Source organism: Rhinolophus sinicus, chromosome 12, assembly GCF_057876585.1.
Source record: "Rhinolophus sinicus isolate RSI-liver-muscle chromosome 12, RSI-T2T, whole genome shotgun sequence".
Classification (NCBI taxonomy): Eukaryota; Metazoa; Chordata; class Mammalia; order Chiroptera; family Rhinolophidae; genus Rhinolophus; species Rhinolophus sinicus.
Genome location: NC_142512.1, coordinates 17,554,764 through 17,573,425, shown reverse-complemented (window position 1 = coordinate 17,573,425; position 18,662 = coordinate 17,554,764). Strand labels below are relative to the sequence as shown.

Sequence of the window (18,662 nt, the reverse complement as noted above, 5' to 3'; positions counted from 1 at the left end):
TGGTCTTACTAAAGTAGAGAACAGAAAAAAATGGAACAATGATAATGTTCCAATATACAATAGTAGAAAATGTCTTGAAATGAAAAAGATACAGATGTATAAATCAAAAGGGACTTACTGTGTTAATTTAAAAATTGTAACAAGAGTCATCTAATACAAAATCAAAATCTGATGAAGTTATTAAACTTCATGTTTGGATAAATAATACTACAAAGCTCAGAGATAGGAGAGAAGATGGCTAAATAAAGGGTGGAGAGAAGTAGGAGCAGTCAGCCTTACCTCAGATTTTTCCACAGCTTTTTGGAAAATGGGTTTTCAGTGTGAAAACAGATGTCCACAAAATTCTAAACCTAGCCAAGCTGTCCTTCAGAGGTTAACAAACATACAAATGGAAAATTTAATATGTGAAAATTCAATAAATATTGTATTCATGTATGAATCTTAGTTTTAAAATGACTGGAAGATATAACTCAACAAAGGAATTAATTAAAATAAAGAACTAAAAAGCAAAAATTCATCCTGGGAAAATAATGGTGGGAAGAATTCTGTTTCACATAACTAAGAATAAAGTTGGAAAAATATGATAATAAATGCAAACACCATGGTTAATCATTTAATAGAAAGCTGAATTTTAGGCAAATAACATTTTAAAAATGAAATTTCTTTGCTATAATAAAGGGGATAGAAATATCCCTTTAGGATCAGGTCAGGTTAAAAAAAGACACAACGGATATATGAATACATTAGGAAAAATTGATTTGATAGAGATAGAATGATGTGAAATTTGGGTAGAAATAGGTCAGGTAGGAAACATATAGAGAATGCAGAAATAGATGCACCCATACATGGTTAATTGACTTTACACCAATGTACCCAGGAGAGTCAGTGGGGAAAGGATAGTATTTTCAATAATCAATAAACTGCAAAGGCTGGATGCAATTCAAATCTCTATCAAAAGGTGAATGAATGAATAAGTTGTGCTATATTTGCTCAATGGAATATCACTCATTGATAAACAGAAACAAAATAATGATAACAAAGATCTATAGCTAAATCCACAAAAATATTTGCTGAGCTAAAGACACCAGATACAGAAGAAAACACTACATGATTCCATTTATATGAAATTCAAAATCATGCAAATCTAACCTATAGTGACAGAAATCTGGTAGATAGAAATCAGATCAGTGGTAGCAAATGGGAGACTGATTGTAAGGTATCACAGTGAATAGTGAGGTGATGGAACTTCCCAGGTATATTTTGGGTTTGAAATTACACGGATGCTTATAATTGTCAAAACTCATTGAACTGTGCACCTAAAATGGGTACATTTTCTTGCATGTAAATTATACTTTAAGAAAATGGAAATGTATACTTACCTGGCAGGGGAGATACCATGATCACGAAGGTGGTTTTCCCAGGGGGAAGCTTATCCATTGCACTCTGGATGTGCTGACCCCTGCGATTTCCCCAAATGTGGGAAATTCGACTGCATAATTTGTGGTAGTGGGGACTGTGTTCGCGCTCTCCCCTGAAAAAAAAAAGAAAATGGAAATGTACATCAGTGCTCTTATTCCCACATCTTTGCTTTACCATAGACTATCATTATTAATAGGTCAATTATGTAGTCATTCATTTACCACTTCTTGTTTTTTCAGCTGTTTTTTCCCCCTCTGGTTCACATTTAAGTTCGACATCTTTTCATGTTGTTTATTCGTTATGATTTTCTGTTAATATTCTTTTTACATTTTTCTATTCAGTTGTTTGCTTTATTCTGATACCGTTTGCAGCAGTTCTTTGCATATTCTGAATTTCAATCTTGTGTCTGTTAAACATGCTAGTTTGTCACTTCTCTTTCAAATTTGTTTACATTATCTTCTGTCCTGGAAAAGTTTCTTATTTTAATGCAATAAAATATGTAACATTTATATAACAAAGTAATTCCATTGAGAATTTGATTTGGATTGAATTGCATGTACTTGAGAAGTGATGTTAAAATACTGAGGTTGCAAGTTCATCAAAACGCACAATTTTAAATGGATTGCTTTTATCATATAAAAATTACTCTTCAAAATGCTGTTTAAAATGAGGCACACTTTCCAGCATCATAGTATTACATCAGTTTATTGTGGTATTCTTTTATACATTTCAGTAAAGTTTCCATGTTTCCTTCTTGTAGTTCTTCCTCCTAATTTTCATTCCTATTGAAAATCACATCTATTATTCATTGGCTTTTAATTGGATTTTTCTAGTATAGAGGAAAGTGATTTCATTTAATTATTTTTCCACTGATATCTCTGTTGTATTATGCCATGAGATTTCAGAATGTACCCATTATACAACCTAGTGTTACCATCTTATGGAGAATATAAAATATTTCAGGAAATACAATATTAAATGAAAATGTGAAACGCAAGATTATGTGAACTATAATCTACTTTTGTGAATATATGTACATATAGAGGTGGCTGCTTGGGTAACAGGGTGGAAGACAACATCACAAACCAAGGTATAGAGTAAAAGTCAAAGAACAGACTTGCGGTCATAAGAGTTCAATGTTCTGTATGTTGAGATTGAACTGCTCAGAGACCCTCAAGTGGAGAAATCCACTGGGCAGATGAGAATAACAGCTGGGAACTCGGGAGAAAGGTCTGGGCTTCATATAGAGATGTGGAGATCAGTGGTGGGTTTGGATGCCATCATTTAGAGGAGACAACTAAGGATACAAATGGACCAAGGCTGGATACCTAGTCCACGCCACAAATGGAGCTAAAAGTTTTGTTTGTTTGTTTCTTTGTTTGTTTTCTAATGGCTGTTCCCTTTCTTGTTGAAGTTGAAGAAAGTCAGAAAAACCCGTAAAATCACACTGTCTGGAATCTTACAGAGACTCAACAATTGACACACTGTGTGACTTGGCAAGTAATTGAACACCATATTTTCCAGTCTGTGAAATAGTGATGATATCTTCTATACTTCCTTAGAATTATCATGAGGCCAGAATAAAAACATAGTTATAAAGTTCTTTTCTGCCATCCAAACTATTATAGCAAGAAAGAGAAGCATCCTTCAACTCTGAAATTGTATACCACCTTCTAGCTTCTTTACCAATTGCTGGAGAAATAAATTTTAGGGCCCTGCATATTCATTATACTCATATAAAGACAAAATACCATCTTGTAGTAAGAGAGTTTGGGTGGTGAACACACAATGCAATATACAGACAATGTATTGTAGAATTGTATACTTGTACCTATTATGTGATTGTATTAACCAAAGTGACCCAAATAAACTTAATATGGAAAAAAATGAATTCCAGGTCATAGCCCATCAGGAAATACAAAGTTAACACTAATTTAAATCAGAGGGGGAAAGTGATTAACAGATAAAATATGTGAAACTTCTGTACATACGTAGGAGGCATTTAGAGAGAGGCTGGGATGTTGAAATGTGTGGATCTTATTTATTACTGACCTAAGACTACAGAGAATCTTTTTTTTAAAAAAAGATACCACAATCAAAGCAGAGTTCTGATTGAAAAAATAATATCCTGTAATGAATTAGTTAAGAATGTAAGGTATGGAAATCATTTAAATAGTACTTCTTAAACTATGCTTTTCCAGGGGAAGACAGAGGAAGGCCAAGTCAGAGGTCACAAAGGCTTCTTTCCCTTGTGCAACTATGCAGTTCCAATTCATCCTGTCTACATATTGAACAATTATATAGTATGTCATCTTGAGTGATGTTTCCATGGTGAAGAAGAATATCTAGATAATGTTCCAATATTGTTCATAACACATCTACAGAATAAACTATGTGCAAAGCTCAAGTTTTACCATCATATTAACAAAAAAAATATCTTTTTACAAAAGACTCTTCCCAGGGTTCCCTTCATGTCTCTGTTCCTCAGGCTGTAGATGAAGGGGTTCAGCATGGGTGTCACCACAGTGTACATCATGGACATGACAGTCTCCTTAACAGTAGAATTGTTAGCTGATGGGCATAAATAGAGAGCAATAACTGTCCCATAAAATAGTGACACCACGGACAGGTGGGAGCCACAGGTGGAGAAGGCCTTGCGGATACCCTCAGAAGAAGGAACCTTGAGGATGGAGGACAAAATTCGTGCATAAGATGTGATGATGAGTAGGAATGGGATGACAAGAATGAGACCTCCCATGAAATATATCACCAACTCATTAACTCGAGTGTCAGAGCATGACAACTTCAGCAGAGCAGACATGTCACAGAAAAAGTGGGGGATCACGTTGTTTGCACAAAAACACAACCTGGCCATGAGCAGAGTGTGTAACAAGGCATGGAATGTGGTCAGCACCCAGGACAGCGCCACCAGGGAAAAGCAGAGCTTGGGGCTCATGATGGTGGTATAGTGCAGGGGGAAGCAGATGGCCACATAGCGGTCATAGGCCATGGCCACTAGGAGGAAGCTCTCTAGGTCTGCAAAAAGCAGGAACAAGTACATTTGGGTCAGACAGCCTGCGTAGGGGATGGATGGGACTTGGCTCTGCATGTTCTGCAGTAACTCGGGCATTGTGACAGAGGAGAAGCAGAGGTCAGAGAAGGACAAATTGCTGAGGAAGAAATACATGGGCGTGTGGAGGTGGGAGTCCCAGTGAATGAGCAGGATGATGAGGAGGTTCCCCAGGACGGTGGTAAGATACATGGCCAGGAACAGGGCGTAGAACAGGTCTCGTTGATCTGGTTCAATGGGCAGGCCCAGGAGGAGGAATTCTGAGACGATGCTTTGGTTTCCCATTTTCATGTTGCTATTCTTTACCTTTTTAAAATGAAACATAATTTGTATTAAATTGGTAGTCACAAAATAGTCATGACGATGTGAAATACAGTATGGGAAATATAGTCAATAGTGTTATAATATTTAAATGTAGTGTCAGATGCGTACTAGGCTTTTTGGGGATCACTTCATAAATTATGTAAAGAAAACCTAATCACAGCTCTGTATACCTGAAACTAAAGTAATATAATATTGAAAGTCAACTATAATTTTAAAAAATAGGTACACAGTTACAATGTAAATAAAATATAGGGAATATAGTCAATGGATTGTAACAGCTATGTGTGGCATCAGATGGGTAGGAAACTTGTAGGAGTGTGTACAACATGGATGGATCTTGAGCGTGTAATGCTGAGCGAAATAAGTCAGATAGAAAAAGCAGAGAACCATGTGATTTCACTGATATGTGGTATATAAACCAAAAAACAACAAAAGAACAAGACACACAAATGGGAAACAAAAACTCATAGACACGGACAATAGTTTAGTGGTTACCAGAGGGTAAGGGGGGTGGGGGATGGGAGATGAGGGTAAGGGGGGATCAAATATATGGTGATGGAAGGAGAACTGACTCTGGGTGATGAACACACAATGGGATTTATAGATGATGTAATACAGAATTGATCCCTGAAATCTATGTAATTTTACTAACAATTGTCACCCCTATAAATTTAAAAAACAAATTAATTAATTAATTTAAAAAGAACAGAAAAAATTCTAATCACTATGTTGTTCTGTACACCTGAAACTAACAATAAAAAATTAATTAATGACTTTTAAAATTTTTAAATGAATAATTTGTATTAAATTATGAACCTATATATATGCGTACACACACATACGAATTGCAGAACTTTCGAAAGATATATTTTAATCAGGCACTCATAAGTTCAGTATTTTATTTTTCCTCTATGAAATATAAACATAAATATTTTCATAAAGCAAAACTCTGAAAGTATCTGAGGTTATGCATCCAGTTCAACCATCTTCCAGAATTCTATAAGAAAGTTCCATAATTCCTTCATGAGTGGAGTCAATCAGCATGATCTGAAAGGAGGAAGGAAGTAGTGTAACACTTCTGTATGCCTCTGGCTTAGAGATGTGTCGGAGAGAAGAAAAATCTACGCCTAGTTTCTGCTAATAAAATTTAAAAAAGTGAAAATAAATGATGACAGTGTTAAGCTGAAAAGCATTGAAAAAGAGAAGCAAATATTCAAATAAATAGGATTATGCAACTGATAAAGCAAAAGCCTACATTAACAAATTGGAAAATATAAAAGCAGTAAAATGGATCAAATAATATCAGCGATTTTGTTTCCAAAGATCAACAAAATAGACAAAACTGGACAAACGAATTTTTTAATTAAAGTTTACTGGGGTTAAATAATTTAAAATTACATTAAATAATAAAAAGTACAGTAAATTTGCCGGCCAATCTGATGTTTTAAAAGATATAAATAACAGTAAGACATTAGGAATAAGAAAAACGATAGTCACAAAGACAAATTTTAAATCATCCTAAAATTTCTCAAATATATTTGAAAATCTGAATGAGACACTTTCTAAGCAAAGATAAATTGCAGAAATTGGCTCAATAATATATCACGTGTCTAAGTAGACTATTAAAATAAATAATAAAGAAGAGCAAAAAATATGAAATAAACAGAAAGAAAACAATGTCCTGTAAAAGTCCTTAGGCCAACAATGAGCTATGAAAATGCAACTAACATTATTCACAGGGAAATGCAAATTAAAATCTGAAGATACTACTACATATACATTAGAATGGCTAAAATGAAAAAAATTTACAATATCACGTCAGCCAGGATGTATAACAATTATCACTCTCATATATCACTGTTAAGAATGTAAAATAGTAAAACCACTTTACAAACTGTGTATAGTTTCTTAAAGTTTAACGTTCACTTACACTATGATTCAGAAATTTCACTCCTGAAATATCCAAAATAAATGAAAACAAATGTCCCCAAAAACATGTGTAAGAGAATTTCCAACAGTAGCTTCAGTCATAACAGCTGAAACCAAACAACCTAAACGTCCATCATCAGGAAAACGGAGAAGCAAGTTCTGACATATTCATTTCACTGACACACTACAGAGCAATGAAAAATAACGAAGTATAATGAGCCAAACAACAACATGGCTAAAATCTCAACATGAATGTTCAGCAAAAGAATCCAGTTTGTGAGCTGGAAAATCTAACCTATGGTGACAGAAACCAGGATAGTGGTTACCTTAGACCCTCATGGATGTTGACTAGGAGAGGGCACGAGGGAGATTTCTGTGGTAATGTAAATGCTCTGCATATTGATCTGTGCAGGTGCTTACAGAAGAAAAACTCAGTCAGCTGAACACTTACATTTCTGTGTCATGTGTAAATTATATTGCAATTTTTTAAAACCTTTGGGCCAGGAGGCTTTCTAGAGTTTTCAAACTTACAAGGAACAAATAATCCCCAGCCTCTACATAAGGCATTCTAGAACCTAAAATTCAACACAAAGCTACATAATTTACTGGAGAAAAAATGCAATCATTAAGTGGGGTGTCTCGGGCCCCACTTAGGGCATCTTTCTGAGAATTTTGAAAAATACATCAGAGAATGATCTGTCTTATCAAAAGTCAAAATTATACATATTGGTAAAGCATTTAAACAATCAAAATTTTGGGGGGCAATCAAAATGAAGTATATTGATTAAAACATCCACTAGCAATAAAATGAAAGCCCCAATTGAGAGCCAAATATGTAATTTAAAATTTTCAATAACACATTTAAAAACACAAAAAGAAAGGCAAAATTACTCTTAATAACATTTCTCAGAGCCAATAGATCCAAGATATCTTCATTTTAATACAATCAAGATTTCAAAAATTAATACATCATGCATCTATTTTCTTCCAATTCCAAAGTCTATTTCACTCATACAGCACATGTCTTTTTGAACTGGCCACATTCAAGTAAACAACAGCCAGAGGTAGCTAATGGCTACCAAACTGGACAGTACTAATCTAAAGTACAAATTCTCCATGATATATTCTATGACTAACTAAAAGGAAATGTTAAAAAAATGTTCACTAAGTAGCAGGGCTGGGAAATGAAAAACAGTGCCATTAGCATGCCAGGGTTTTGTGAATTTCTGCATCATATTAAGCCAATGGGAATCAGTTTGAGGAAAAGTTCAGAGTAACCAGCTCGCACAAAGCACAACAACAAAGAGGCCCACCTAGGAAATAAATGGTCCATTTATCCCAGAAGCTAGAAAAATCCCAAATACAGGAAAATGAAATGGGTCTCGGGGCCACTGAAGGGTGGAAGGGAGTGAAACAGTCAACTCTGAGACTAGAGAAGAGTCCCAGGTGTGAAGCAGCTGCTCACAGCCCAAACCTAGACATCATCCCAGGCAGGACTGGTTTGTTAGGTAAACAGGAGACTTGCCTGAGGCAGCTTCTAATGAAGCCAGTGGGGCCACATACACAGGGACCCCAAACTCTGGTGAAGGTCTGGTCATGACAGTAAACACAGTAGTGACGTCCCCTAATCTGATCCTCCCGCAGGGCTTCCTCTTCCACTTGTGTAGGTGCTGAGGCCCCTGTGAGTCCATCATCGGAGGCTGAAGAAGGTACAGGCCAGGGAGCAGTGAGCTGATCCAATGGCCCCCAGAATCCTTTTCTAGTGTGCACAACCAAGTGGGGACTCTGCCACCGCACATCCATCCACTCCTGCAACCTGCTCACTGCTCTGCTCCTGGCATTCCTACTCCATACAAATCCCATATTTGTCTACCTACCTGCTTATCACCCACCAGCCTGGGGACAGTTTAGACCCACAGGGGCTGCTCAGACTCAGAAAGACATGAAGGGCTGACTTCCTGAAGGCAGTGAAGTTCTCTCACCATCTGTAGGCACTAACCCCTGTCCCACCAAATCTTAGGATCCACTTTGTGACACTGGAACTACTGGGAATATGGGTCTCCCACTTTTATTTCTTTGTCACCTAGATTAGCACAACCTCCACCCACGTAGCAGTCTTGTCTCCTTTCCCTTTGAAGACAATTGACCCAGCGGACCTTGGGCAGGGAAGTAAGACTTAGAAGGGAATAGAACTGAGATAAACATTCTGGGGGATGCCAGGGAGCAGCTGAGAATGGGTGAGCCCAGGGTGGCATACACAGTATTTAAGTGCTAGGTCCCTGGAGCCAGTCCTCCTGGGATTACGTTACTGCATCGTACCAGCTTCATGACCTTGGCTGAGGATCTTAACCTCCCCTACAATGAACGCTCATATCAGCTTAATAGAAATGAAAGTATCTAATTTATCATGACAAGGGAGGGAAAAAAATGGAACAATCCATGTAAAACTTGCTATACAGTGAGACAGTGTGGCATTAATAAGACTTACTATTATCATGATTAAGTTCTCTGATGAGGATGCAATATTTTCCCAAGGACCCCTACCCTTATCACCTCCCCTCCCAATGAGAACAGCACCTTGGGGCTGGTACAGAAGGTATGGAGCCTGTGGGAAGGAAGAAGCTACTGGCCAGAAACAATACACTGGAACCAGAATAGTGAGGATTTCCTGTCACATTACGCGTTGAATTTATCCCTAGGTAAAGGCATTATTAATATTAAGACAGCTCGATGGAAGGGAAAGAACACTGGCTTCTCAGAAAGGGGCTCTCAGGATGCTCTCTTATACACTGTTTAACTTGCCCCCAAACACAATATTCAGGAGCCCAGGCGAGTCAGACTCCATTGTTTACTGGCCTGCGACCTTGGCAAATACTGAATGTTTCCAACATTACACTCCACCATCACTGAATCTTCCATACTGCACAGAATTGTAGGTTTGGAATGATTGACACCTGCAAAGTATAAAATATACAATTTACTAATTCCCATTAACAAGTCTGGTGATTACCAGGTAAATTTAGAGATTGGAATCACTGTTGAGAGTGGAAAACAGTGAGGAAGATGACATCTAAATCATCCTGCAGGAGTTGTGCTACAGAATTATGGAATCCTAATATCTGTTAAAGGGGATTTTAGTGTAACTTCTTCTTCTGACCTTCCTCCCCACTCACCTAGCTTGTCTGAATGTGGCTGCAGAGCCTGCTTCCTAGTTGCTCCTTCCACCTTGAGCATTTCCAGCCAGAGTCCCTGCCATTGTCTCCTGACTCCTCTCTTCTACAATGCTCTGACCCCTGGGATCCCTGGGTCCCATAGAAACTCATTAGTAACAAACCTGGTGCTTGCCCCCCCCTCCCGCCTTACTCCTGCACATTTCTGAATAAATCATGTCCAGACACAGAATTCTGGATTCACGCCAAGTAGGACCCTCTCAAGGAACCTTTCCCTGACCACCGCAGCCCACTCTAATATCACCCTTCTCCATCCTACGCAGTATCTGGCCTTCTACAAAGTTACCATAATCAAATACCGTCAGATGATCGCCACTGTTTCATATTGTGCAGTGATTACTCCCATATATACCAACGAACACTTCTTAGCTGAAGTTTAAGCTCCGTGATAGCAAGTAACATGTTAATTTACTCACCCAGAAAATACTTCATTATTTCATTAATATATTCCTTCAAGAAATATTTACTGGGAAACTACCATGTGAAGGCTCTGAGCCATGTGCTGTGGGAAAGACTGTGGCCGAGGTAGACATGGTCCTTGCCCACAGACAGCTTACAGTAGCTGTGAGACACAACTAAATAGGCTACTACCAAGTATTATAAGTGTTGCATAGGGGCAATACTGGATGTGTTAGGTACGTACAAAAGACAGCTAACCTTATCCAGCAGGTCATGGAAGACATCTATTTTTTTTAATAAAGTTTAAAGAATCTAAGGAGTCTTCTAGGAAAAAAAGAATGAAAATTGTCCAGAGAGAGAAAAGTACATGGCAAAGCCCAGAGGTGAGAGAGCCTTGAGCTGTTTACACAGTAAAGGGGGTTCAGTGTGGCTGAGGTGTATGTGGGTGCTGGAAGGAGGGCAGAGAATGGGGGTCTCTGGGAGGGAGGAAAGGTGAAGGATATATTTTGGCGAGTCTTCAAAACGTTAAGCACAGAATTAGCACATGACCCAGCAATTCCACTCCTCGGTGTATGTCTGAAAACACTAAGGTACTGAAACCAGAGCTTCTACATGAATGCTCACAGCAGCGCTGCTCACAACAGCTCCAACTGCAAACGCCATCAACTGATGACTGGAGAATAAATTGTGGTGAATCCACACGTGGAATATTATTCAGTGATAAAAATAAATGAAGTACTGATTCATGCTACGAGATGGATGAATTTTGAAAACATTATGCCAGTTGATAGAAACCAGTCACAGAAGCCAAATATTATTTTATTCTCTGTATATGAAATGTCAAAATTGGCAAATCCATAGAGACATGAAATAGATTGGTGATTGTTAGGGGAAATGCGTAGTGATTATTAATGGGCATGGGATTTCTTTGGGGGTAATGAAATGTTCTAAAGTTGATTATGGTGATGGTTGTGCAAATCTGTAAAGATACAAAAAATATTTAGTTTATAATTTAAATGGTGAGTGATATGGTATGTGAATTATATGTTAACAATCTGTCATAAAAAGCAAGTCTTTATCATTGAGGAAATTTATGTATAGATTATGTATTAAATATATATGTATTAATGTGAAATTACATGGTTGTGATAATGGTATAGTTATGTATGAGAATGTTCTTGTTTCTAGAAGATTCTGAAGGCTGGATTTAGTGGCTAAGCATCTTAATGTCTGAAAATTACCTCAAATGGCTCATCTATTTACAGAAAGAAGGAGAAGAAAGAGAAAGAATAAACAAGAGCAGAAGAGAGGCAGTGAGGGAGGGAAAGAGGTGATATATGATATAAATATAAACAAATAAAATGTGGAAAGATTTGAGCCCTTGATAGAGTATAAGAAAGGCAAACTAATTTGAAATCAAGCTCGTAACTTTTGTTTAGAATATCACAGGTTTAATGACATAAGGTTCCATTTGTTTCAATCTATGAGATCAAGTACACACCTTGTTTTGGCACTGAATATTTTTGGAACCACAATATTGTAACTTCTGGGGTTTTTTCTAAGTTGTAAAAAATAAAATTATCATTTTGGGTAGATCAATTCTAGTGCATAAATTTCATATCTGGTACTAAAATTATTGGTCTTACTAAAGTGGAGAACAGAAAAAAATAGAACAATAATAATGTTCCAAGATATAATAGTAGATAACTCTCTTGAAATGAAAAAGATACAGATTTATAAATCAAAAGGGATGTGCTATGTTATTTAAAAATTGTAACAAAAATCAGCTGATACAAAAACAAAAACTGATGAAGTTATTAAACTTCATGTTGGAAAATAATACTACAAGTTTCGGGGATAGGGAAGAAGATGGCTTTATAAGGGGTGGAAAGAAGAAGGAGTAGTCAGTCTTACCTCAGATTTCCACAGCCGTTTTGGAAAATGGGTTTGCAGTGTGAAAACAGATGTCCTCAAAATTCTATACCTAGCCAAGCTGTCCTTTACAGGTAAACAAACATACAAATGGAAAATCTAATTTGTGAAAATGCAATAATTATTGCATTCATGTACCATTCTTATTTTTTAAATGACTGAAAAATATAACCCAACAAAGGAATTAACTAAAATAAAGAACACATATACACACAAAACTCATAATGGTAAAATAATGGTGGGAAGAAGTCTCTGTAACATAACTAATAATAAAGTAAGAAAAATATGATAATGAATGTATATACCATGCTTAATCATTTAATTGAAAATTGAATTTAAAGCAAATAGCATTTAAAAATTAAAATTTCATTCATATAATAAAGGGATAAAAATATCCCTTTAGGATCAGGTCAGGTTAGAAAAGACACTACAACTATATGAATACATTAGGAAAAATTGATTTGATACAGGTAGATGGTGTGAACATGTGAGTAGGGGTAGGTTAAGTAGGAGCCATATAGATCAATGGAACAGAATAGAGAATGCGGAAATAGATGCACCCATACATGCATCTATTGACTTTACACAAAGGTACCCAGGTAGGTCAGTGGGGCAATGGATAATATTTTCAACAATTCATAAACTTTGAAAGCTACATACAACTCAAATATCTATCAAAAGGTGAAGGAATGAACCGAATGTGCTATATTTGCACAATGGAATACTACTCATAATAAAAAGAAACGAACTACTGATACAGTTTGATAGCTAAATCCACTTAGCTTTTTGCTTTGCTAAAAACACCAGATACAGAAGAAAACAAACTAAATGATTCCATTTATATGAATTTCAAAATCAGGCAAATATAACCTATAGTGATAGAAATCTGGCCGTTAGAAATCAGGTCAGTGGTAGGAAATGGGAGATTGATTGCAAGGGGTCACAGTGAATAGTGAGGTGATGGAATTTTCCAGACATTGATTTGGGTTGAGATTACCTAGATGCCTATAATTGTCAAGACTCATTGACTGTGCACTTAAAATGGATGCATTTTCTTGAATGTAAATTATATTTCAAGATAATTGAAATGTACATCCGTGCTTTATTCCCACATCCTTGCTTTACCATAGAATATCATTTATTAATTGGTCCATTATGTAGTCATTCATTTACCACTTCTTGTTTTTTCAGCTTGGTGTTTTTTTCCTGGTTAACACTGAAGTTGAACATCTTTTCTATTAATATTCTTTGTACATTTTTCTATCAGTTGTTTTTTTTTTATTCTTATATCATTTGTAGGAGTTTTGTATATTCTGAATTTTAATTTTGTGTCTGTTAGACATGCTATAGTCTGTCACTTCTCTTTCAAATTTGTTTATGTTATCTTTTGTCCTGGAAAGTTTCTTATTTTTATATGGTATATATGTCAAATTTACATCACAAAAAAATTCCATTAAGAATTTGATTTGGATTGCATTGCATGTACTTGAGAACTGATGTTGTCAACATACTGATGTTTCAAAGTTCATCAAAGTGCACAATTTTAAATGGATTGATTTTATCATATAAAAACTACTCTTCAAAATGCTGTTTAAAATGAGGCACCCTTTCCAGCATCATTGTATCATGTCAATTTATTATGATATTCTTTTATGTATTTCAGTAGAGTTTTCATGTTTTCTTCTTGTAGTTCTTCCTCCTAATTTTCAATTCTATTGAAAATCCGATCTATTTTTCATTCGTTTTTAATTGGATTTTTCTAGTATAGAGGAAAGTGATTTCATTTAAATATTTTTCCACTGATATCTCTGTTGTATTATGCCATGAGATTTCAGAATGTACCCATTATACCGCCTAGTGTTACCATCTCATGGAGAATGTAAAATATTTCAGGAAATACAATATTAAATGAAAATGTGTAATGCAAGATTATATGAACTATAATCTACTTTTGTGAATATATGTACATATAGAGGTGGCTGCTTGGGTAACAGGGTGGAAGATAACATCACAAACCAAGGTATAGAATAAAAGACAAAGAATAGACTTGTGGTCATAAGAGTTCAATGTTCTATATGTTGAGATTGAACTGCTCATAGACCCTCAAGTGGAGAAATCCACTGGGCAGATGAGAATAACAGCTGGGAACTTGGGAGAAAGGTCTGGGCTTCAGATAGAGATGTGGAGGTCACCAGAATATACAAAAGGATGAAAGTGGTGGGTTTGGATGCCATCATTAAGAGGGGACAACTAAAGATACAAATGGACCAAGGCTAGATACCTAGTCCACGCCACAAATGGAGCTAAAACTTTTGTTTGTTTGTTTGTTTGTTTTCTAATGGCCGTTCCCTTTCTTGTTGAAGTTGAAGAAAGTGAGAAAAACCCAAACAATCACACCGTCTGGAATCTTACATAGACTCAACAATTGACACACTGTGTGAGTTGGCACGTAATTGAACACCATATTTTTCTGTCTGTGAAATAGTGATATCTTCTATACTTCCTTAGAATTATCATGAGGCCAGAATAAAAACATAGTTATAAAGTTCTTTTCTGTAATACAAACTATTATACCAAGAAAGAGAAGCATCTTTCAACTCTGAACTTGTATACCTGCTTCAGATTCTTACCCCATGCCTGGAGAAATAAATGTTAGTGCCCCTGGGTATTCATTATTCTCAGATAAAGACAAAATGCACTCTTGTAGTAAAAGTGCTTGGATGGTGAACACACAATTCAATATATAGATGATGTATTATAGAATTGTACACTTGAGACCTATTATATGATTTTATTAACCAATGTCACCCCAACAGATTTAATTAAAAAAATGAATTCCAGGTTATAGCACATCAGGAAACACAAAGTTAACACAAATTTAAATCAGAGGGGGGAAATGATTAACAGATAAAATATGTGAAACTTCTGTAGGTATGTAGGAGGCATTTACAGAGAGGTTGGGAGGTTAAAATGTGTGGATCTTATTTAGTACTGACCTAAAGTGTACAGAGAATCATTTTTTTAAAAAAAGATACCACAATCGAAGCAGAGTTCTGATTGAAAAAATAATACGCTGTAATGAATTAGTTAAGAATGGAAGGTATGGGGCCGGCCTGGTGGTTCAGGCGATTAGAGCTCCATGCTCCTAACTCCGAAGGCTGCCAGTTCGATTCCCACATGGGCCAGTGGGCTCTCAACCACAAGGTTGCCAGTTATATTCCTCGAGTCCCACAAGAGATGGTGGGCTCTGCCCCCTGCAACTAAGATTGAACACGGCACCTTGAGCTGAGCTCCCAGATGGCTCAGCTGGTTGGAGCACGGGCTCTCAACCACAAGGTTGCCAGTTCGATTCCTCGACTCCTGCAAGGGATGGTGGGCTGTGCCCCCTGCAACTAGAAAATAGCAACTGGACCTGGAGCTGAGCTGCGCCCTCCACAACTAAGACTGAAAGGACAACAACTTGACTTGGAAAAAAGGCCTGGAAGTGCACACTCTTCCCCAATAAAGTCCTGTTCCCCTTCCCCAATAAAATCTTTAAAAAAAAAAAAGAATGTAAGGTATGGAAATCATTTTAAATAATTCTCCTTAAACTATGCTTTTCCAGGATCTCCAGAGGAACACATAGAGGAAAGCCAAGTCAGAGGTCACAAAGACTTCTTTCCCTTGTTCAAATGTGCAGTTCCAATTCATCCCTTTTACATATTGAACAATTATATAGTATGTCATCTTAACTGATGTTTCCATGGTGAGGAAAAATATCTGGATAATAGTCTAATATTACTCATAACACAACTACTGAATAAAAGTATGTGAAAAGCTCAAGTGTTACCAACATATTAACAAAAAAATATCTTTTCACAAAAGACTCTGCCCAGGGCTCCTTTCATGTCTCTGTTCCTCAGGCTGTAGATGAAGGGATTCAGCATGGGCGTCACCACAGTGTACATCATGGACATGACAGTCTCCTTAACAGTAGAATTGTTAGCAGATGGGCATAAATAGACAGCAATAACTGTCCCATAGAATAGTAACACCACAGAGAGGTGGGAGCCACAGGTGGAGAAGGCCTTGCGGATACCCCCAGAGGAAGGAACCTTGAGGATGGAGAACAAAATTCGTGCATAAGACGTGATGATGAGTAAGAATGGGATGACTATAATGAGCCCTCCGATGGTAAATATCACCAACTCATTAACTCGAGTGTCAGAGCATGACAACTTCAGCAGAGCAGATATGTCACAGAAAAAGTGGGGGATCACGTTGTCTGCACAAAAACACAACCTGGCCATGAGCAGAGTGTGTAACAAGGCATGGAATGCGGTCAGCACCCAGGACAGCGCCACCAGGGAGAAGCAGAGCTTGGGGCTCATGATGGTGGTGTAGTGCAGGGGGAAGCAGATGGCCACATAGCGGTCATAGGCCATGGCCACTAGGAGGAAGCTCTCCAAGTCTCCAAAAAACAGGAAGAAGTACATTTGGGTCAGACAGCCTGCGTAGGGGATGGACGGGACTTGGCTCTGCATGTTCTGCAGTAACTTGGGCATCGTGACAGAGGAGAAGCAGAGGTCAGAGAAGGACAAACTGCTGAGGAAGAAATACATGGGCGTGTGGAGGTGGGAGTCCCAGTGAATGAGCAGGATGATGAGGAGGTTCCCCAGGACGGTGGTAAGATACATGGCCAGGAACAGGGCGTAGAACAGGTTTTTCTGCTCTGACTCAATGGGCAGTCCCAGCAGAAGGAACTCTGAGATGACAGTCTGATTCCTTTGTTCCATATCTCTCTCCAGTATCATAGGAAGAAATAATAGTATCCATTAAAACCTGAATTTAAAAATGAACAGATTTCTGTGATACACTGCCTTTTACGCACTCTACAATTACAACCTCTATTCTCCAAATCTATTATCAGAATCTCTGTGATCAAAAATGATGTATTATCTTCACTTCTCTTTAAAACATAACAATGTTTCACCTTTTCTAAAAACACTCTCATCCATCAGCTCCTGGGGCACAAAATATATTGGTTTTCCTCATACCTGCCTGGCCAGACAGCCTCGGTGACTGTAACTGGCTCCTGCTGTCAGTGTCTTGTGTAATGATGCTGCCCAGGGCATTTTCCTAAACACTGTTCTCTTATAATTCTACATATACCAACCAAGAAAAACTCATCTACTCCAAAGGCGTCAATTACCACTTAAATTCAGACATCGCTGACTCTCTAACCTATAAAAGAGGATACTCAGTTGTTTAATGAATATCTTCCCTTGGTGGTGTTATGCATTTTAAGCTCAACAAACCCCAAAAGAAAACCATGGTCTCACCCTGCTCCTCCCCTAATCTCCTCCTCTAATTTCCCATATCTCAGTAAAAGATCCAGGTTCTGCACAGACCTGCGAGTTTTCTTTCATTTCCCCCCTTTTCTCTCATCTATGTCCAATCTGTCAACAAGTCCAACAGACACTGCCACTGAATTCTTTCGCATTCGTGCATTCCTTATCTCAATTTTCACTACCCTATATCAATGGACATCATATGTTGTCTACACTATTGAAACAGCCTCTTGAGTCATCTCCCTCCTTCCATGCTGGACCCTATGCCTGCAACATCTTTCCGTCTCTCTGTGGCATTCTAAGATGCAAGTCTGATCAATGCAAGTCTGATCATCATTCTCCCTAAAGTCTCCATGGATTCTCATTGTTCTGAAGATAAAGGAAAAATTCCTTTCAAAAAGTGCTTCATCTTTTTCACCCATCCAGTGAAGGGGAATACAGCCAGGAATATCAAAACTTTGCGCAGTCAGAGATGAATACTAGACTTGGTGTGGTGATCACATTGTAAAGGACGTAAATGTCAGATCAGTATATTGTACACCTGAAACTAATATAACGTTGTACACCAACTGTACTTCAATTTTAAAAAGTGCTTCATGACCTGACACTGACCTACAACCACAACTTCATCTAGCTCCACAATTGCATTTAAATTCCTTACCCAGCAATGCTGGACTTCAAAGTCACTATTTCTTGCCTCCAGCTTTTTGCACGTGACGTTCCTCTTGCCCAGCATCTTCCTCCCTCAGGCCCCTCTTGACCTGGCTTGCCCCTACTTACCCTGCAGGTATATTACACGTCACTTACTCAGCTATAATAAATCTTCCCCGTCTCCCCAGACCAGGTGCAGACGACTGCTATGTTTCACAGCATCCTGTGCTTGTCCCCACAGCAATCGGTGCCATTGGGATTATTTGCTGACAGCTGTCTTCCCTACTGGATTGTAAACTCCGAGCAGGAAAGGTCATGTCTGCTCATGACTGCAGCTGTGCCAGCGCCTGGCAAAGGGCCTGGATGTAGCTGATGTCT

General features: G+C 37.7%; 2 protein-coding genes and 1 non-coding gene across 3 annotated transcripts; 1 reads left to right on the top strand and 2 right to left on the bottom strand.

Annotated features, from left to right (window-relative positions):
* The first annotated feature begins 1,371 nt into the window (after window positions 1–1,371).
* Window positions 1,372–1,534, top strand: LOC141569096 (U1 spliceosomal RNA). The gene has a single exon (XR_012492494.2). It is a non-coding gene; the product is annotated as a U1 spliceosomal RNA (small nuclear RNA).
* A 2,252-nt stretch (window positions 1,535–3,786) lies between these two features.
* Window positions 3,787–4,780, bottom strand: LOC109453769 (olfactory receptor-like protein DTMT). Its single transcript, XM_019743785.3, has one exon. It carries the CDS (start codon window positions 4,778–4,780, stop codon window positions 3,836–3,838), a length of 945 nt encoding a protein of 314 aa, XP_019599344.3. The 3' UTR covers window positions 3,787–3,835.
* An 11,359-nt stretch (window positions 4,781–16,139) lies between these two features.
* On the bottom strand, window positions 16,140–17,078 carry LOC141568897 (olfactory receptor-like protein DTMT). Its single transcript, XM_088788986.1, has one exon. The coding sequence runs from the start codon at window positions 17,076–17,078 to the stop codon at window positions 16,140–16,142; it is 939 nt and encodes a 312-aa protein (XP_088645112.1).
* Window positions 17,079–18,662: the final 1,584 nt, after the last annotated feature.

Excerpts from the sequence above, each read along its gene's own strand:
- LOC109453769 (XM_019743785.3), bottom strand. The coding sequence starts at position 4,780 with ATGAAAATGGGAAACCAAAGCATCGTCTCAGAATTCCTCCTCCTGGGC.
- LOC141568897 (XM_088788986.1), bottom strand. The coding sequence starts at position 17,078 with ATGGAACAAAGGAATCAGACTGTCATCTCAGAGTTCCTTCTGCTGGGA.